General features: G+C 51.6%; 1 protein-coding gene across 1 annotated transcript in view; it reads left to right on the top strand.

Annotated features, from left to right (window-relative positions):
* The window catches only part of GREB1 (growth regulating estrogen receptor binding 1), a 67,771-nt gene that overhangs the window by 38,498 nt on the left and 10,208 nt on the right, over nucleotides 1–19,065 (top strand). Inside the window, exons 17-24 of the mRNA XM_065890740.1 lie at nucleotides 1,644–1,983; nucleotides 3,532–3,647; nucleotides 4,994–5,193; nucleotides 7,037–7,126; nucleotides 9,995–10,608; nucleotides 13,099–13,201; nucleotides 15,429–15,587; nucleotides 16,897–17,039. Of these exons, the coding sequence (XP_065746812.1) occupies nucleotides 1,644–1,983; nucleotides 3,532–3,647; nucleotides 4,994–5,193; nucleotides 7,037–7,126; nucleotides 9,995–10,608; nucleotides 13,099–13,201; nucleotides 15,429–15,587; nucleotides 16,897–17,039 (1,765 nt within the window). The remainder of the gene's footprint in view (nucleotides 1–1,643; nucleotides 1,984–3,531; nucleotides 3,648–4,993; nucleotides 5,194–7,036; nucleotides 7,127–9,994; nucleotides 10,609–13,098; nucleotides 13,202–15,428; nucleotides 15,588–16,896; nucleotides 17,040–19,065) is intronic.

The raw sequence follows: 19,065 nt of genomic DNA, 5'->3' as shown, positions 1-19,065 counted from the left end.
GCAGTTCTCTCCTCTTTGGTAATTTCCCCCGTGAACTCTGGCTGCCTTGGTTTCCCTGGACTCCAGATCTTTCCTCAACTCAGGGAGACACTGGGGCTTGCCTGGGTTCCTCCTTCCTGAGCAATCCTGGGAACTCTTTCCGGGTAGAAACCAGAGGCTCACCTAATTTCTTTCCAATTTCGAAGGATCACCGTCTTTCATTGCTCGTTGTCTTGAAACACTGTTGTTTCATATATTCATCCAGATTTTTAGTTATTTCTGATGGAAAAATAAATCTGGTCCTGTTACTCTGTCTTGGCCTGAAGCAGAAGTCTCTGCTTGTCCTTTGAGCAGAGTTGAAAGCGGATGTCGTATGTGGGGAGAAGCATGTGCTGCTCCCTAAGTGACAACGCGCTCTTCTTACCTTGCTCAAGGTGACAAGGGGCCACCACAGCTGGGGCAGTGCTGTAGAGAGTGGAGACAATGCATTTCCCACTCTGCTCTCTTTCTTCCTGGGCACTACTTGGCCAGTGCACCAGGGAAAGGGTAAAGCAGTGCTCGGGCCACTGGTCCCCTTTGTGTCAGAACCTGTGGACACTTAATGCCTTCCCAAGACAGCACTGGTATTGGCAAGTCTGCCAGGCCAACTCTTCAGTTCACAGACGCCATAAAGTAGTTGAGTGCTAAGGAGAAAGAATGAACAAAAGTATAACGATGGGCAGAAGATATCAGAGATGCTGTTGGAAGGTGAGCTGGCTGCCCTGATAGAACTCACAGGGTTACACGGCCGTGGGAGTGTTCCTATCTTTGTAGGTCAAGAAACTACTTTATCTTTGCTCCAAAAAGCCACTGAGTCAGGGGACTCATTCCATCTAAATAAACTGCCAAGAGCATTGCCTATAAACGGAACATCAATTTGTCTATTCCTACTGGAAACACAGAGTGACGTACAGTGACTTGGGTTTCTCTGGTGGTGTTCTGGGGTCTGTCTCTAGCACAAGGGTCAGAGCTGCTCTGGCAGCGCACGTAGTTGTGGGACGGGTCTCCCCCTTCGTGTGACCACAGCTTCTGAAACAAAAACTAGGATTCTTGGTTTGACCGGCTGTGTTTGGATTTGTAATTCATCTGTCAAATTAAAGTCACATTAGTTACATTTCTAATAACCCGCTGTACATGAAATGAATGATATGCCTTTAGGATGGTCCCCCCAAATCTGGGGTGAGTGGTAGCTGCACTTACATACTGATTACTGATGGTTCTTCTATCGCCAGTGGCAACCTGGGGCAAACTACCTGACTCATGGCAACATAAATTAAGCTGATGATGGGCATTTATTTTACTCTTTCATCTAGTGGTTGAACAGATCTTTATTGAGCAGCTAGTATGAGCCAGCAGCAACAGCGAAACTTTGCTTCTGTTTCTCAGCTGGAAATGATAAAGCAGTTTTTGACTTGACTTCTAAGGAAGAGTTCAATTTCAGATTGTAAACAAGCAGCTTCAAAAGGCAACACCACTTGTTCGTGATCCAGGAGTTGCCTGTGCCCGAGATGGCAGGTGTCTGGGTTACTTGTTTGCCCCGGGAAGGCCTTTGTGTCTCGGAGCTCTCCCGGCATCCTTGGGGGTTGCAGCCCTGGGTCACGACGTGGTCTCTCTGTTCCTTTCAGGTTCCCCCGCCTGCACAGCGCGGTGATCAGGACCTTTGTTCTAGTGCAGCATTACACGGCCGCCATGATGGCCGTGAGCGGCCTCTCTCAGATGAAGAACTACACATCGGTGGAGACGCTGGAGATCACGCAGAACCTCATCAACTCCCCGAAGCAGTGCCCCTGCGGCCACGGGCTCATGGTCCTGCTGCGGGTGCCCTGCTCCCCACTGGCGGCCGTGGCCTACGAACGGCTGGCCCACGTGCGGGCGCGGCTGGCCCTGGAGGAGCACTTTGAGATCATCCTGGGCAACCCCAGCTCTGGCATCACCATCGGGAAGCACTTCTTGAAGCAGCTCAAGGTGGGAGAGGAGTGGGGATAGACTCCTGGGAGGGCAGTGGGGCGGGACCACCAGGGGGTGGGGAGGAGAGGGAGTGGGGTGGCGACAAACTCCTTAAGGTCCCATCCCGGTCCATAGGTCCATCGTGGCCTCTGCATACCGGGCCACCCCTCCAGCTGCCTCTCTCGCCACATCCCTACCTGCAGCTTTCAGTCCAGCTGCACTACATTACTTATAAAAGCTGCATCCCCCAAAAAACACACTGTCTTGCTCTTTCAAACTTCTGGGTTGTAGCTTGATTTTATTTCTTTCTGGGGATTCATTTCTTCTTCTTCTTGTTTATTTAGCTGATGCCTATCAATCTGCAGAATTCAACTCAGTGTCTTTTTATTTATTTATTTTTGGCTGCGTTGGGTCTTTGTTGCTGCATGCAGGCTTTCTCTAGTTGCGGTGCGCGGGCTTCTCATTGCGGTGGCTTCTCTTGTTGCGGAGCATGGGCTCTAGGCACACAGGCTTCACTAGTTGTGGCTCATGGGTTCAGTAGTTGTGGCACGTGGGCTCAGTAGTTGTGGCATGCAGGCTCAGTAGTTGTGGCTCGTGGGCTCTAGAGCGCAGGCTCAGTAGTTGTGGCACAGGGGCTTAGTTGCTCCGCAGCATGTGGGATCTTCCCGGACCAGGGCTCGAACCCATGTCCCTTGCCTTGGCAGGCGGATTCTTAACCACTGCACCCCCAGGGAAGTCCCCAGTGTCTTTTCTTCTTTCAGGAAGCTGCCCTTCCCCCTACTTGTCCCCCTGTGCCCCCCAACCTGGGGCAGGTTCTGCTTTCCCTGCCTGTCATCTGGCTCTTCCCCCAGCAGGGAAGGGCAAGGACAGCCCCACACATCTCAGCCCCCCAGACTAGCACAGTGCCTGGACCATAATCGCCTTTCACTAAACGTACAGGTGACGGAGGATGCAAAAGGGTTAGCGTGAGAATACTGAGAGAATAATTGGGAAGGCACTGTGAAGGCACAGCCCCACAGTGGAGAGAACATAGTACCGAATGTCAGGCAGTTGTGGGTATACACTGTCTCACACCGAATGTTAGGCAGTTGAGGGGATACACTGTCTCGCAAAGAGTCAGTCAGTCTGTTGGCAGATATTTCTTGAACGGCTGATAAGTGCTAGGCAGTGTTCTGTGTGGCTGGGCGTCCCGTGGTGAAGCCAGTGGTATGCTTATTTGCAGTTTAAATGTGATAAAAATCCAGCGAGGCATTTCAAGGGCTTTAAATCAGCAGAAGGACATCAAGGTTCCCTTGGAGCTGGGCTGGTTGGAAAGTAAGAAGTCTTAGAGCTTTCTTTTTATTTTTTTGTGGTACGCGGGCCTCTCACTGTCGCGGCCTCTCCCGTTGCGGAGCACAGGCTCCGGACGCGCAGGCTCAGCGGCCATGGCTCACGGGCCCAGCTGCTCTGCAGCATATGGGATCTTCCCGGACCGGGGCACGAACCCGTGTCCCCTGCATCGGCAGGCGGACTCTCAACCAGTGCGCCACCAGGGAAGCCCACAGCTTTCTTTTTAATTACCTGCAGATGTGGCAGAAAATTGAGGATGCGGAGTGGAGGCCTCAGACGTACCTGGAGTTGGAGGGCCTGCCGTGCATCCTGATCTTTAGTGGGATGGACCCACACGGGGAGTCCTTACCAAGGTGAGTGGGGAGGGACTGTGTACCTGGGGGTCTCTGAGGAGCCAGTTGCCCGGGCTTGCCGCTGGGGGCTTTGCCAGGTCAGGCTTCCCCTGCCCGACTCTTGGGAATGCATTCACATCAAAGTCATCATAGATGTGTATCTTCATGGTGACCGTTTTCCAGCAAATGTCAGTGAAATGCGTCTGAGGCCTGGGCAGCTTTTCCTAATTCTCGGACAGGCACCCCCCCGGGCTCGTGGTGGTGGATGTGGGGACTCTTGCTGGGCGGGCTCGTGGTGGTGGATGTGGGGACTCTTGCCGGGCGGGCTCGTGGTGGTGGATGTGGGGACTCTTGCCGGGCTCCGTGGCTGGAGGCCATGTAGCTGATGAGGAAGCTGAGGTTTACAGAGATTAAGCCAGTGCGCTGCATGGCGGACACCAGGGCCTCCCGGCTTCTTGCCGTTTGGCCACACGACACTCACGTGAGGGCCACCTCGCACTGCGTACTCACGGGCCGGGTAAAAGCGTCCGCACAGGGTTCAACCTCAGTTGTCGCCGTGTCACGGATCAAGTCTTCTATTCCTCAACTCCGTAAGGGCTAAGACAATGTCTTAGTCTATCTTAACGTTGAGCAAGCATTTACTTTTTGTATCAGGCACTGGGCTAGACTTTTAGTCTAGCATTTGCACCTTACGACCATAGTATTACTACCCTGTTTTATAGATGAGCAAGTGAAAGGTCACTTGCTTTAATAAAAGCCTAACTGCAACCCCCATCTGCCTCTCTCCAAGCCCTGCCCCAGCCTGCCCTCTGTGCCCCCTCCTCCACGTGTGTCGTGACTCATTGGCATGTCTTCCCAGGCAGACTCTCGTTTCCAGTATGGCGATCCCTTGATGACCATCCCCTCCCTTGCATGGGGCATAGTCTTGGGCACATTTTAAATGTTGATGGAATCATCAAATATCCACTTATTACATGTATTTCTCCCAGCAGTGCACGTAGATGGTTATTAATATTCACGGCCATCTTTCATTTGAAAACAATCTGAGCCTCCAAGACGTTGCCCAGCTTGTTGAGGGTCTGTCGCCAGGAAGTGGCAGGGCTGGGGTTCAAGCCTCCTTTTTGTCTGACCTGAAAGTCAGTGTTCTTTTGATTCCAAGCAGCGCGGGGCTAAATCCACGGCAGGGGCCCCCAGAGACTTGCAGTCAAACAGACTGTGTTGCTCAGGGGTCCCAGTGATGCTGTTTGCTTCTCCGTTTGTATGAGTCCTAGGGGCCTAACGAGGAAGGCAGCGTGCTGGTCCCCAGCGTGAGCGGTACCTCCTCTGTAGAAGGCAGTCGATAGAGCCCTTCTTCCGTTTCCTCCCAGGTCTCTGCGGTACTGTGACCTGCGGCTCATAAACTCCTCCTGCCTGGTGAGGACGGCACTGGAGCAGGAACTGGGCCTGGCTGCTTACTTCGTGAGCAGCGAGGCTCCCCTGGAGAAGCGGGCCCGGAGTGAGGCCTTGGAGAGCGATGCCGAAAAGCTGAGCAGCACAGACAACGAGGATGAGGAACTGGTGACGGAAGGTGCGGAGGGCCGGGCTGGACACCTGTCCCGCGCGCGGCGCGGCCCTGGGCCCACCTGCTGGTCAGCAGCTCCCGATGAGAGCCATCTACATACGTCTTTAGGGGAAATCCCTCAATGATTTCAGATTTTGCTTTCTCCTCCTCATTTTTGGTCATGTGAGAAAATGGAAATCCCAACAGGTTCTTTGTAGCTCTAGAATTCTTAAAGAGTAGGAAGAAAAATGGACATTTCCTAGGCTTTAAGTTCATGCCTTGTTTGAATTGCTGGTGGAATTACTGCCTGGTTTAAGATTCACTCGCTTGTTTCCTCTATGTGAATTAACAGGATCTGTCCCTTATTGAGATTTGTGAAAACAGGCTAGTTTCGTTTGCAGACATCAAAATTCAACGCCATGTATTTTTTTATTTAGTTTTTATTGTGGTACGCGGGCCTCTCGCCGCTGCGGCCTCTCCTGTTGCGGAGCACAGGCTCCGGATGCACAGGCTCAGCGGCCATGGCTCACGGGCCCAGCCGCTCCGCGGCATGTGGGATCTTCCCGGACCGGGTCACGAACCTGTGTCCCCTGCATCGGCAGGCGGACTCTCAACCACTGCGCCACCAGGGAAGCCCAACGCCATGTATTTTAATAGGACACATAAATCGGAGCAATGCAAGGCATTTGGCTGTAGTCAATAGGATAGCGAGAGAAAATAAAAAGCTGCTACTACAAATATGCAAGGCATTCGTGGGGTTTGGTGTAGCAGAGAGAGAGATGGAAGGAGAGCTGGAAGATGAGGACTCTCTTCCCCCTCCATCTCTGGCTGTGTGGCTTTGGACAGGTCATGTCACCTCTCCAAGCCTCAGATGACTCATCTGTAAAGTGGGGTGGAAAGACCCGCCTGGTGCTGTGGGAACCTTTCACAGACGTGAATGGGACCCTGACATGAAATTGCCCGTGGAGTGAATCCACACTCCTGGAATCTCCCGACCCACCTCCGTCCTTTCCCCATTCTTTCCTCTTGGCTTCCGGCCCCTTCGCCGCACCCCGGGCTCTTGGCCACACTCATCCCATGAATGTGCTCTGCTCTGTCACCTGTGGGCCACACAGGCGTTCTCCCGGCCACTCGCGTCCCCTCTGCTCCGTGCTTCACCTGGAGATCCCTGCCGGCCCTTCAGAACTGGGATCAGGGTCACCTTTCCCAGGATATTTCCTTGCTCCTACTTCTCCCTGCTGGTGGGCACCTGGCCCCTGGACTCCTCCCTCTTTGCTCTCCTTACTCTGTCCTATAGCTGTGACCCCTGGGCAGGAGCCTCACTGACCCCCCGGTGCCTCACTGGCCTGCTCTGTGTTGTACACCTGTCTCCTTAGCACTCCCTCAGAGGAGGGTGCCTGGGAACGTGGATGGATGGATGGATGGAGGGATGGATGGATGGAGGGATGGAAGGAAGTAGGGATGGATGGAGGGATGGATGGATAGAAGGAGGGATGGATGGAGGGATGGAAGGAGGGATGGATGGATGGATGGAAGGAGGGGTGGATGGAGGGATGGAAGGAGGGGTGGATGGAGGGATGGAAGGAGGGATGGATGGATGGATGGGTGGATGGATGGATGGATGGATGGATGGAAGGAGGGATGGATGGATGGATGGATGGAAGGGATGGATGGAGGGATGGATGGAAGGAGGGATGGATGGATGGAAGTAGGGATGGATGGATGGATGGAGGGATGGATGGGTGGTTGGGTGGGTGGGTGGATAGATGAGAGATGATACGTGTGAACGCACTTTGTAAACTGTGAAGTGCTGGGGGAACGTACAGGACCATGATTACAAGGCCTCTTCAGTGTGTGTGTTTTGAAACAGGCTCCACATCAGAGAAGAGGAGCCCCGTGAAGAGAGAACGATCCCGCTCCCATGACTCTGCATCTTCATCCCTCTCCTCTAAGGCATCCAGTAAGTCTCCAAGGGGTAAAGATCCCGCAATTGGACCGTTTTTGTTTTTTGAGATTTCAAAGAATGAAATGAGATCCTTTATTTTCAACTAGAACTGGAAACAGAAGGGATCTACAAAGAACTGGCCTTTCTAGAGAGTACGCATCTTTCTGGACTTGGGCGGGGAGTGGGGGGTCCTTCCCGGGAGGAGGTCATGGCCTCTGCCCCTGCAGGGCCTGTGCCGGGTGGTGTCAGAGGGCCCTCCCTCTGTGCTCTACAGGCAGCTGTTGGAATCAGGGGAGAAGAGCTGGATGAGTATTCTTGTCGAGTCTGAGGGTGGAGAGAAGTGGACACAGAAGACTTCACTGGGGGAGAAATAACAAAATTTAGCAAGTGTCACTGACCCCTGGACCTGGACCACACTTTGGTGGAGGGGGCGGGGAATGTGGATGAAGTGCTCCAGGTCTCTGCTCTGAGGGATGCCTTGGCCTTAGGAGCAGTCAGCACGGGCACACGTGAGACAGTATGGCATGTCTTCCCACCACAAGCATTTACGGAGAACCTGCTCTCTACGTGGCTCAGGGCATTGAGAGACCTATTAGATACGGACCTGCTCTCAAGGAAACCATTGTTCCTTTGGACCAGGTTATGTTGCAGTAGGGGCGGATGTATTTTTTCTGCACACATATTCGCACCTGTGCGGTATTACGGTTATGCATATGAGGAAGTAATTAATTTTGTCTCAGGTGAGACAGATTTAGCAGTAGGGTGTGATCCCTGCAGGTTTCAGAGAGCAGCTGGCCTTTGGGCCTTGAAGGAGAAGGCTTTCCAGTGCAGGAGAAGGTATTCCAGGTGGAGGAGACTTCACAGGTAGAGGAGGCTTGGGGCCTGAAGGTGTGTGTGGTGCTTGGGTGCAGTGAGTGGTCCCAGGGTTACAGCTCAGGGTCAGGGCGTGGCTGCAAAGGTCAGAGCACATCGGGGGGTTGACTTGGGGCATTCTTTGGTTTCCTTTCTCTTTCCCCCTCCCCACCTGCCCACGGATAATAGTGGGCCAGTGGTGGGGCTCTCTTTCACAGGTGTGCACAGAGGGAGTCAGACGAGGCCTCCTTAACATGAGCCTGGTCTCTGTGATAGAAGAAAGGTCTGATTTATAGGCTGGAGTCAGTCAGAAAAGCCAAATGCTGCAGCTTGTTGTCCTTCTGGCCCAAGCAATAGAGGGAGCCCAGGGTACCAGGGGGGCATCTGTGCCGTTAGGATAGAGAGGTGTGGTGCTTTGTTCTTCCCTGATCCTGGGCTGACAGCTTTCTAGAAGGTTCTGGGACACGCAGGTCTGTGCAGTTTCTTCAGGTGGAGTAGAATGCCCAGGCTGCCAGCCAGCCTCCTCTTCCGGTGAGGTGGCTTTTTAAAATTCCACAGAGGGTCCTGGGATCTTAGGGGTCTCTGATGAGATGCTTCCCGTGTCTCTGATGAGATGCTTCCCGTGTCTCTGATGAGATGCTTCCCGTGTCTCTGATGAGATGCTTCCCGTGGCCTTCGGTGTAACTCCCACGTTTCAGGAGGTCCAGGGAGAGGAGACTTGGCCACAGGAGTCAAGAGCAGGGGACGGGATCACGCGAGTCAGCCTGGGAGGGGCTGGGTCCCTCTTTTATAGACTGACAGTCCCCCTGGGTTCAACCGGGGCAGAATGACTGAGGTCAGGGCGGGTGGGCGGAGGGAAACATCAGTGTGGGTCTCCGTCCTCCGGGTCCTCCCCGTCTGGGCTTCACAACCTAGGACATGGGTGAAGACATTTGGGTCCCCGTGGTCTACTTTTAGAACCTCATGCCCCTTTCGTGTGCTTTGTGTCCACCCGTCCCTCCCCCGGGCCAGATGCCCAGGTCCTCACAGCCTCCCCGACCCTGGTCCTTAGCTCCTCGCTGCCTCTGAGCTGATCACCTCGGGTGGCTTGCCCGGGGAAGAGGCATTTTAGCAGGAGTCAGGCCTTTAGCCTAGGGGAACAGGCCGGTGCTGCATTTCCTCTGTCCACGAGCAGCCTGTAACCAGCCTGCCAGGCTGCGGGGTTGAGTCAGAGCCTTGCTGGGGAGCTGGGATCCAGTGGGGAGGTTGGCTGAGTGGTGTGGTGAGCAGCGCAGCCTGAACCAAGTGTCGTGGGGTGGGGTCTGGGGAGGGTGGCCTGGGAAGCAGCTCCCCTCGTCTCCAGGAAAACAGCAGAGCTAAGATAGAGATGTGGTTCCCGTGGAGCCTGAGGTCCTCGGAGTTGCTCGGAGCTGGCACGCATGCCCCGGGCAGATGTGGCTGGGTTGATATGAAAGACAGCTTTTATTGTCTTTCATTGATATGAAAGACAACGCTGCCCCTCTGTGTTCCAGGGACCCACACTCTTCTTGCCTTTCAGCATGGTCCACGTGGGGAAAAGGGCAAAAGAAACCCCGTATCTGGGTAGCCGCTGTGCATACTGCATTTTCCGTCTTGAGTTCTTCTAGAAGCTAAGTGGTTGTAGCATTAGAGTCAAGCCTTTTCAGTCCTGTGAGTTTTGCTGCTTTGAACCAGAAGCACCGCTTTGCTGTACAGAGGGGAGATCAGAGCTCCAGGACCCACCTGTACAGAAGCAGGAGTGTAGGCTGGGCACTGAAGGTGAGGGTTCTGGAACAGATCGGGCGGGGGGTGCAGAGGAGAGGCCTTTGCGACGTGTATGGGGCCAGGGAGCGGTGCTGGCTGTCTCCCCGCAGTGCCTCTTGGCTTTGTCAGAAGGACAGAGGAGTCTGTATTTAACCAGAGGTGGGATGGCATTGACGGAAATTCCCAGTCGTCGCAGGTAAGGGGAGTTGGTGCTGCAGAAGCAGGAGCGGCGGGTGCGGGGCCCTGACTGACGGGACCCTCTCTCCGCAGGCTCAGCGCGGTGCGGCGAGTCACCGGCTCAGGCTCCGCCGGCGGGGCCCTCGCGGGGGGACCGGGCCCGATCGCCTCAGCCCTGCGGCCCCGCGGAGGAGGGCAGGGCCCTGGGAGAGAGACAGTGGCCCCGGGCAGGGCGGGGGCCGCCGTCGGTCATCAGCAGGTGCAGCCCCGGGCTGGCCCCCCAGCCGGAGCCCGGCCTCAAGACCAGCCAGTGGAGCATCCAGGTGTCAGTTCCCTCATCGTCCTCCTCGGGCTCGTCCGCGATGCACGCCGCCGGCCCGCTCGTCCTGCAGGCCGCGCAGTGCTCCATGACCAAGGCCTGCCGGCGGCCGCCTGTGGTCTTCCTGCCCAAGCTGGTGTATGACATGGTCACGTCCACCGACGGCAGCGGCCTGCCCAAGGCCGCCTCGCTCCTGCCCTCGCACTCGGTCATGTGGGCCAGCTCGTTCCGGCCCCTGCTCAGCAAGACCATGACGTCCACAGAGCAGTCACTGTACTACCGGCAGTGGACGGTGCCCCGGCCCAGCCACATGGACTACAGCAGCCGCGCCGAGGGCCGCGTGGACGGCTTCCACCCACGCCGGCTGCTGCTCAGCGGGCCCCCCCAGGTGGGTGCCGCCCCGTGCGCTCGGGCTCCGCGGGGCTTGTGTTCGCGCCCAGAGGCAGGTTTGGGGCTTATTCACACCTGCCTTGCCGCGGTGGAATCTCGGATGGCCCCAAGTGGGCAGGTGGACGGCTGGGTGACCTCCATCCTCTGACCCCGGTTTCCTCTTCTGCGTGATGTGTGGGTGGAGTTCTCTGCGGGTGCTTGTTGCTCCTTCAGACAGTGATTCTGCATTTCCCACACTATTGCATTCAGTCCTCACGGTCAGTCTGCGGTTCCCTCCCACTCTGACAAGGGAAGCCAAGCCCTGTTTCTGCCCTGCAAGATTTTGGTGAAACTGACCAGGGAGATGAGAGACCTGTCACCATCTCCCAGCTGTCTGTGTTTTTCTGACAACAAAAGACCGTTTCACCTGTCAACATGGCAGGAACCTGGGCGGTGTGAATGTCAGGTGTCGTGAGCGTGTAAGGAGGACACACGAGGTTGGTCTGGGGGCTCGGGAGGGGGCTCGGCCAGACAGGGCAGGGCTGGAGGGTGGGCCCTACAGTGAACTGCCTGGGGTTGGATTCAGACTAGAACATCACCTGAGCCCTGGGCCGCTTCCAGCCTTCTCTGTGCCTCAGTGTTCTCGTCTGAGAGTGAGGAAGATAATAGCCTTGTGATAAACTCTATCACAAAAACAGGAGTGTTAAACAGGAGAGTAACTGTAGGGCACCTGGAACACGGCCTGCCCCCTGGAAAGCACTGTTATTGTCACCATCATCATCACTGTCCCAGTTCAAGACGTGTTTCCTTTTCACACCGAGTGTTCATTCCCCTGCCAGGTACCTACCCCAAGAAACCCAAACCCACAAAAATATGTATAAGAATGCTCATTTTTGTATTGTTTACAGTAGTTAAAAAACAGACTGGAAACAACTTAAGTTGCATTGGTCAAGTTCAGTTGAAAATATTTGGGCACAGAAATATGCAATTCAGCCACAGAAAGTTTGAACTATTCAATAGCTCTTTATATACTGACGCTGAAATTTCTCTAAGATATTTACATTTTAAAGATCAAGTTGCAGAATAATATACACGTGGTGTCATATCAATTATGAAAAAAAAATCAGTGTGTGTATGTGTCTGCGTGTGTGAAAATATCTAAAAACTCCCTGACAGGAGAGCTTGGGGGCGGCAGGGGACTGGAATTTGTGACCATTCTACTTTATTATTGATCTGTATTTCTTGAACTTTTAAATGAGTATATAGTACTTTTCATAATTTAAAAAAATAGGAAAAAATAAAATGTTTTTTTAAAAGGATTCCTGGTTTCTCCATACCCCTCACATTACTGAATGTTATCAATCTTTAAAAGCTTTTGCCTTTTTGATAGGGGAGAAGTAGTATATTTCTAGTATAATAGTAAGGGTGAATATATTTTAATATATTTATTGGTCATTGGTACTTCTTTTACAGTGACTTTCTGGTTTTGGTTCTCTATTTTTCCTTTAGTCCGTTTGACTTTTATTCTTTTGCTTTGTTCTTTAGATTATAAATTTTAATCCTTTGTCAATTATATGTATTGCATATATTTTCTCCAAAACTCCCCCCAGTTGTGCTTCATATTTTCTTTTTAAACGGGTCAGTTATTTCCGGGACTTCCCTAGCAGTCCAGTGGTTAGGACTCCACGCTTCCACTGCCGGGGGTGTGGGTTCCATCCCTGGTCGGGGAGCTAAGGTCCCACATGCCGTGCGGCAGTGCCAAAAAAATAAAAATAAAAAGTTAGTTATTTCCATTCATCAGCATTTATCGAATACTTGCTGTGAACCGGGCGTTGAGCTAAGAACTTGGAGAGCACATTCTTAGCGCACCAGGTTGGAGGGAGGCGAGGATAGCCCACAGGTACCCAGGTAACCAGTTGTGACCTCAGTGAACTAAGACCAATAGTATACTGGCCTGGTGCTGGGCTTGAGGGGGCAGGGGATTTTCTAAAACAAGAAGAAAGAGAAGGAAGAAGAGAAAAATCATTTTATTTCTTTTCCTGGCCTTAGGAGGAGAGAAATGTGATGCCAGCCTTTTATGTCCCGCACAGTGAATTTTGTTGTCTTACTACAGCCGTATCAGTTAATATAAGGTAGCAATTTGCACTTACGCAAGACTCTTTTAAGACATTATCGAAATGTCAGTTCATTCTTTTTTGAAGCAACCTTTGTTCAGCTCCTGATGGAGTCCTACTTCTAACGGCTTAAACCATGTGGCCAGTTAAAATCTGGAAAGACATTTGCAATGATTTATAAGCAGGTGGGTCTCCCGCCCACTGGAGTTCATCTGTCTGCCTGCCATGCTTCTTCAGGCCACATTTTCCCTCAAGTGTCTTTGCATCCCCCCAGCCCTCCTATTAATTAGGTGAGATGGTTATAAGAGGTGGCGGCGTGGAGGCATGTCAGGTGCTCAGCGCCCGCACGTAGGCAGGGCGTACTGAGGCTGGCTCCTGTTTCGCTGTCTCTACAGATCGGGAAGACAGGCGCCTACCTGCAATTCCTCAGCATTTTGTCCAGAATGCTCATTCGGCTGACGGAAGTGGATGTTTACGATGAAGAAGAGATCAATATCAGTGAGTTATCTGCTGATGACGCTGGGGCTTGGAATCATCTTTAGTCGGTTTCTCAAGTGACTTCCGCTGTATCTTTTACTTTGAAGATGGAATTCTCAGATTAATGATCTGACTCTTCCCAAGGGCCTTGTAGGGCTGCTTTTATCCTGCCCTTGTAGCCATTTTGCTCAGTCCTAGAACAGTGCCTGGGAGGGCTTGGTGGGAGATAAAATTACGCTACTAAAAATACCCGCTGTTTACTGCGTACCTTCCAAACGTCAACCACTGTGCTAGATGGTTTACGTAAGTCACCACATTTCATTTCCTGTGCCACACCAAGAGATGGATAATGTTATTCGGTTCCGGAATAACACGTTCAGGAGTCCAGCTGGGAGGTGGCAGAGCTGGAACCAAACTAGATTTCGCTGCTGCCTCTAGAAAGTGGGGTTGTCCATCAGGGGAGGGTTTCCCTCTCAGGCTGCTGAGTACATAGGTCAACATCTTGGGGCAAAATGGAAACATATGCTATGCAGGGAATAGCCTTTTCTTCTCATTCACAGAACAGAATTTACCCTGATTAAGGTAAGACTCTTTGAACAGCTGTTTCATGCTTATTGTAGAACACCTCCTCCATTTCCTCTTCTAGCGCCCCTCCAGTGGCTCAGAAACTTGGTCTGGTAAAGGAATCCATTGCTTTGGAAATGAAGATTTGTGTAAGGAGTCGTGTGTTGTAGAGAAGGGCCCCCAGTAAGCTTGTAACAGCACTTGTATTATGTATGTTTAAGCTGTACGGCTGGATGATTTGGTCCATGTATACACTGTGAAGTAATCACCGCAATCACGCTAGGAACATACTCGTCACCTCACGTAGTTACCGTGTTCAGCAGTAGTATTCACAATAGCCAAGACATGGAAACAACCATATGTTGTCCATTAACGGACAGACGTCCACCAGCAGTTGCGTGGATAACGATGGGGTATGTACTGGCGATGTAGTCAGCCTTGACAAGGAAGGAAATCCTGTCATTTGGATACACAGAACTTTTTTTAGATGCTCTTGCTGTGTTTGAGTTTTGACTTGGAGAAAATTTAGGACCAAGGAAGCCCATCCAGTCCTTGGTCTTTCCTTTGAAGGAGAAGGGAAAGAGGCTTTTCATCGAAACTCTGAGCTTTCCACCGTTTCCCCACAGTTTGAAACCATTTTTCAAATGAAAGTCAACAGGTCTGCTGAATTTGTGTCTCCTCATTTTGTTGGATATAACAATGATAAAGATAGGGTTTGAATCCTGTTTGTTAAACTTCAAAGCCTTACTTTCTTAAATACTCTCTTATTGCCTTGGGTTTCTCTTGGGCAAAATGTGTGTAATTCCTGTTTTACAGGATGTGGTGAAGATGAGCGGCTGTTACACATACGAAGCACTGAGCACCTATTAAATACAGAATAAATGTTCCTCTCCCTCTTCTTTCCTTACTTTTTCTGTTTCTTATGGACATGTACTCTGCCCATATATATATAATAGGATACACTGATATAGATATATAGATATATATCACTATCGTCTATACTATATATATGTCATATCAAATATGTAAAATCAATATGACGTAAAATGATATTGATCAATTGATGTAAAATCAATATGTTACATAAGTTTGAGTTGGACCAACTAGATTTTTTTACCTTTTAGCCAACAAGCATTTAGTGAGCCCTGTAGACTACACCAATTATAACGTAGGGTGATACACTGCAAATGTGCAAATGTGGGTCGGGCCATGAGTAGTGGTGGCATTCAGAAGGAGAAACCAGTGTACCTGAGCATTCAGAAGAGGCTTTCTAGAAGTGAAGTGATAGGAGCTGGGCCTTACTGGCTGGGTAGCATTTAGATGTAAGAGCAAGAGAGAGAACTGCATTAAGTTCTGCCAGTGGTGTGGACCAGTGTGGTGTATTTGGGGGACGGTGCCGGGGAGAAGCCCAGAGCCCAGGGGTAGGTGTACTGCCAGGAGTGGAAGTTAGTGGAAGTTAGAAGAGCAACCCCATCCCATAGGAAACACAGCATAAGGCTGTTTGTCTGGATAGAGATCCTGAAAATGGGACGGGTGCCAGAGTATTTGAGATCCAGCGGAGTTCCCCAGGTAACCTGTAGACTCAGTGTCAGTTCCACTCCTACCATCATCCTTGTGCACATTTGACCTAAGTCCTGCTCGCTTCCTGTTTTGTCATATATCTGTGTTTCTACTGATGCTGTAGACCTCAGAGAAGAATCAGATTGGCATTACCTCCAGCTCAGTGACCCCTGGCCGGACCTGGAGCTGTTCAAGAAGTTGCCTTTTGACTACATCATTCACGACCCGAAGTATGAGGATGCCAGTCTGATCTGTTCACACCATCAGGGCATAAAGAGCGAAGGTCAGATTTTTAAATCTCTTGCTGCTACCTTCTTCCAGACTACATGGGAGTAGCCTCTTAAAGGGACGAGCTGAGTTTTGTTAGCGATGAACTCATCTGGTGGCGGCGGGTGAGCCGACAGTGCCTCACCTGACAGGAAGGGCTCTTCAGGTGAGCCGACAGTGCCTCACCTGACAGGAAGGGCTCTTCACAGACCACACGAGGGAAGACTCGTGGCTCGGTTGGTGCTGAATAACGGTGAGGACCCTCTTGGTGGTTTATCATGATCGGAGTATTCTGAAGGTTCTGGTTAATAGAGGAAAAAGACGTGTATGTTTCTCTAGGAACTTGGATTGTAACAAAATGCACCTATTTCCCTTTCTGCCCTTGGTCTCTCATTTTCTCGCTCCTTCTTCAGAGACTGCTGACTTCCACAGTATTATGACCCTGCTGGGTTTCAGGGTCACTGGCAGCAAACATCGGACATGAGTGGCCAGTGTGATTACAAGCACTGACTAGGGAAGTTTGGTGAATGCTGCGTGAGAGGAAAATACCGGTCTCCTTGTCAAACCAATCATTTTATCTTTGTTGCTCTCAGAGCAGATCGCTTTTTTTTCTTTTTTTAAAGATTTAATTAATTAATTAATTTATTTATTTATTTTATTGGCTGCGTTGGGTCTTCTGTTGTTGTGCGCTGGCTTTCTCTAGTTGCAGCGAGCGGGGGCTACTCTTCGTTGTGGTGTGAGGGCTTTTCATTGCAGTGCTTCTCTTATTGTGGAGCACAGGCTCTAGGCACGCAGGCTTCAGTAGTTGTGGCACACGGGCTTCAGTAGTTGTGACACATGGGCTTAGTTGCTCCGCGGCATGTGGGATCCTCCCGGACCAGGGCTCGAACTCACGTCCCCTGCCTTGGCAGGCGGATTCTTAACCACTGCGCCACCAGGGAAGCCCAAGCAGATCACTTTTACTGAAGGTTCCTTCACATAGTAGACCTTCTCGAATGGAGGTTGACTGTTAAAATCTTAATTTTGCTAAGTCATTTGAAAACCTGGAGGTGATTCATGTGCTTTACAGTGCTTGCATATTATGTAGCGAATCCTTGAATATGTTTATGAACCATGCATAGGTGCATGCGTAAGACGCCATGTGAACGTAGCCTTCAGTTTATCCCACTGAGACTCTGTCCTTTCTGACCAGCTGAGTCACCTTGGGGCAGACAGGTGAGAGGTGATCGCACAAAGTCCTGTTACCGTGGTTCCCTGTGGGTAGGCAGGGGAGAGAACGTGGGCTGTGCCTCGTGCTGTTCTTTAATGCTGGGGATTTCGTGCAGACAGAGGGACACGCCGGAAGCCAGAGGACCTCTACGTGCGGCGCCAGACGGCGCGGATGAGGCTCTCCAAGTATGCGGCATACAACACGTACCACCACTGCGAGCAGTGCCACCAGTACATGGGCTTCCACCCCCGCTACCAGGTAGGACGGAGCCCCCGCTCCAGCGGCACTTCCCATTTTACGCTTAGTATTTCTTTTCATCTCAGACCCAGACGGGGAAAGAGGAGGAGGGGGCAGCAGGAGCTGATGGGAGCCAGTCAGACACCTGTGTGGCCCAGTTTTTTTTACATTCTTCCCCCATCAATTATTATGTACTTCGTGCATCATATGTATATTCACGTATGTGAGTACGTATGCTCACAATACATAATATGTATAATCGTGCATTATTTACCCCATGCTTATAAACATTTACATTAAATCACTGGTATTACATAGTACGTGTATTTATGAATTGTAAATAGCTCATTAGGTCCAATCAATTCCAGTCAATATGCACGTCATAATGAATGATTTACGGTTCAGCCATCGCCATATTATCACTGTCACACGCATGAAATAAAATACCCGTCATCACAACCCTTATCCTCACTATTATCCTATCAGTAGGAGGCCTTCCACCGCTGTCAGGATTTACACGCAAATGAATAATCATCCGAGAAAACAACAAAAAAATAACATTGTTTTACCTGCACCGATAGCTATTACAGCACGAGTTAATTTATACTTGTCTATACGACTTACATGCTCATATATACATGAGTGCATGCCCCAGAAAGGCCCAAAGGTGGCAAGAGCGCTGGCTTGCTCTGTCCGTCCCCTCTACAGAGGGAAACAGCAGACAGTAGCTTTAATTTTCCCGAATCTGCTCGGCCTTGAGCTCAGCTTCCACTGAAGTAGCACCTGTCTTCTTTTAGCACAGATTTTTTTAAACGATGTAATTTTACTGTAGACGAAATTAGAAAATACATATGAGCAGTTTTTCAGAGGATTAAAATAATCAGAAATCCTATTTGCTCCAGAATAATTCTCCTAACACTTTTTCCCTCGGAGATGAAGCTTTTCTTTCAAGGCAGAGAAACCTATAAGTGAAAACATTGTCTTGATTTTGAAATGTAAAGATCTGGAGAGACTCAAGGGGTTCAGTCCCTGGTCACTTCAGGGTCTGCAGTGAAGGAATGAATGAAGCATGGGGGGAAGGAGGAGGGTGGGTTTGAGCTCTGGCCGGCGGGCCGGGCCTGTGTGCAGGCGCGTGGGTCTGGGGGGCCGCACTGGCAGGGGACGTGAAACCAGGCCCTGCGAGGAGCACTGAGGGGCCCCCTGCTGGCATTTCCCTGCCTCTACTTGTTCCGTTCTTCCTTCATCGCTTAAGGCTCCCTGAGAGGAAGTCTTAGGAGACTCCTCAGTTACGACCCTCTGTGTTCCCTCCCCAGGTCAGAATCTGTTTCTCCCTCATCTCTGCTCTCAAAGTAGAGCCACAGTAGGACTTCACAGCCGGTGTGTCCTGGCCCGCATCGGCCCTCCCCTGGCCCCCGTGGTTCCCGGGAGGGCACGGCGCAGGCTAGCTGCACGTCTGCAGGAGGGGCTGTCAGATGGAGGGTGAGGGTCAGGGAAGACCGCTCTGTGGACGCCTGAGCTGAGAACTGGAGGAGGCGTGAGCATGGCCTGGGCAGAGCAGGGCTTGGAGGTCGCACCAGAGAGCAGTGCGGGCACGGTGACCGGGTGAGGGGAGGGCTCCTTGGACAGAGTCACTAGAGGTGAGGCTAGACTGGGGATCGGAGTGAGCCCAAGACCCGTGGGTGTCAGTTTCCACGCCCACCAAGTGGGGGTGAGGACATAGGGTTGTTAATTGCTTCACAGATGGTTAATTTTAGTGCCAAGGGGACGGGAGGGGGTCTGGACGTGGTGCGTGAGATAGAAGCGCACAAGTTCGCAGTTATTGTCTTATTAATATGCTGTTGCACGTATTACCTATGGTGGGAAAATAACCTTTGTTACAATTAACAATGTGATCCGGCACGTGAATGCTTTAGTTGGTAACCCAGCGCACCTCTGGGTCGGGTCCAGCGTCGGGAAGGGCTGGGCGGCCGACGTGGCGTTGCTGGGTGAAGCGCGGTCAGCACCGGGACGGGAGCGGCCGCTGGCCCAGTGGGTGTGGCCTCGGGTG

The sequence above is a fragment of the Phocoena phocoena genome, chromosome 14, assembly GCF_963924675.1.
Source record: "Phocoena phocoena chromosome 14, mPhoPho1.1, whole genome shotgun sequence".
NCBI lineage: Eukaryota > Metazoa > Chordata > Mammalia > Artiodactyla > Phocoenidae > Phocoena > Phocoena phocoena.
Note: the sequence above shows the minus strand (reverse complement) of the source record. Positions and strands in the feature narration are given on the sequence as shown.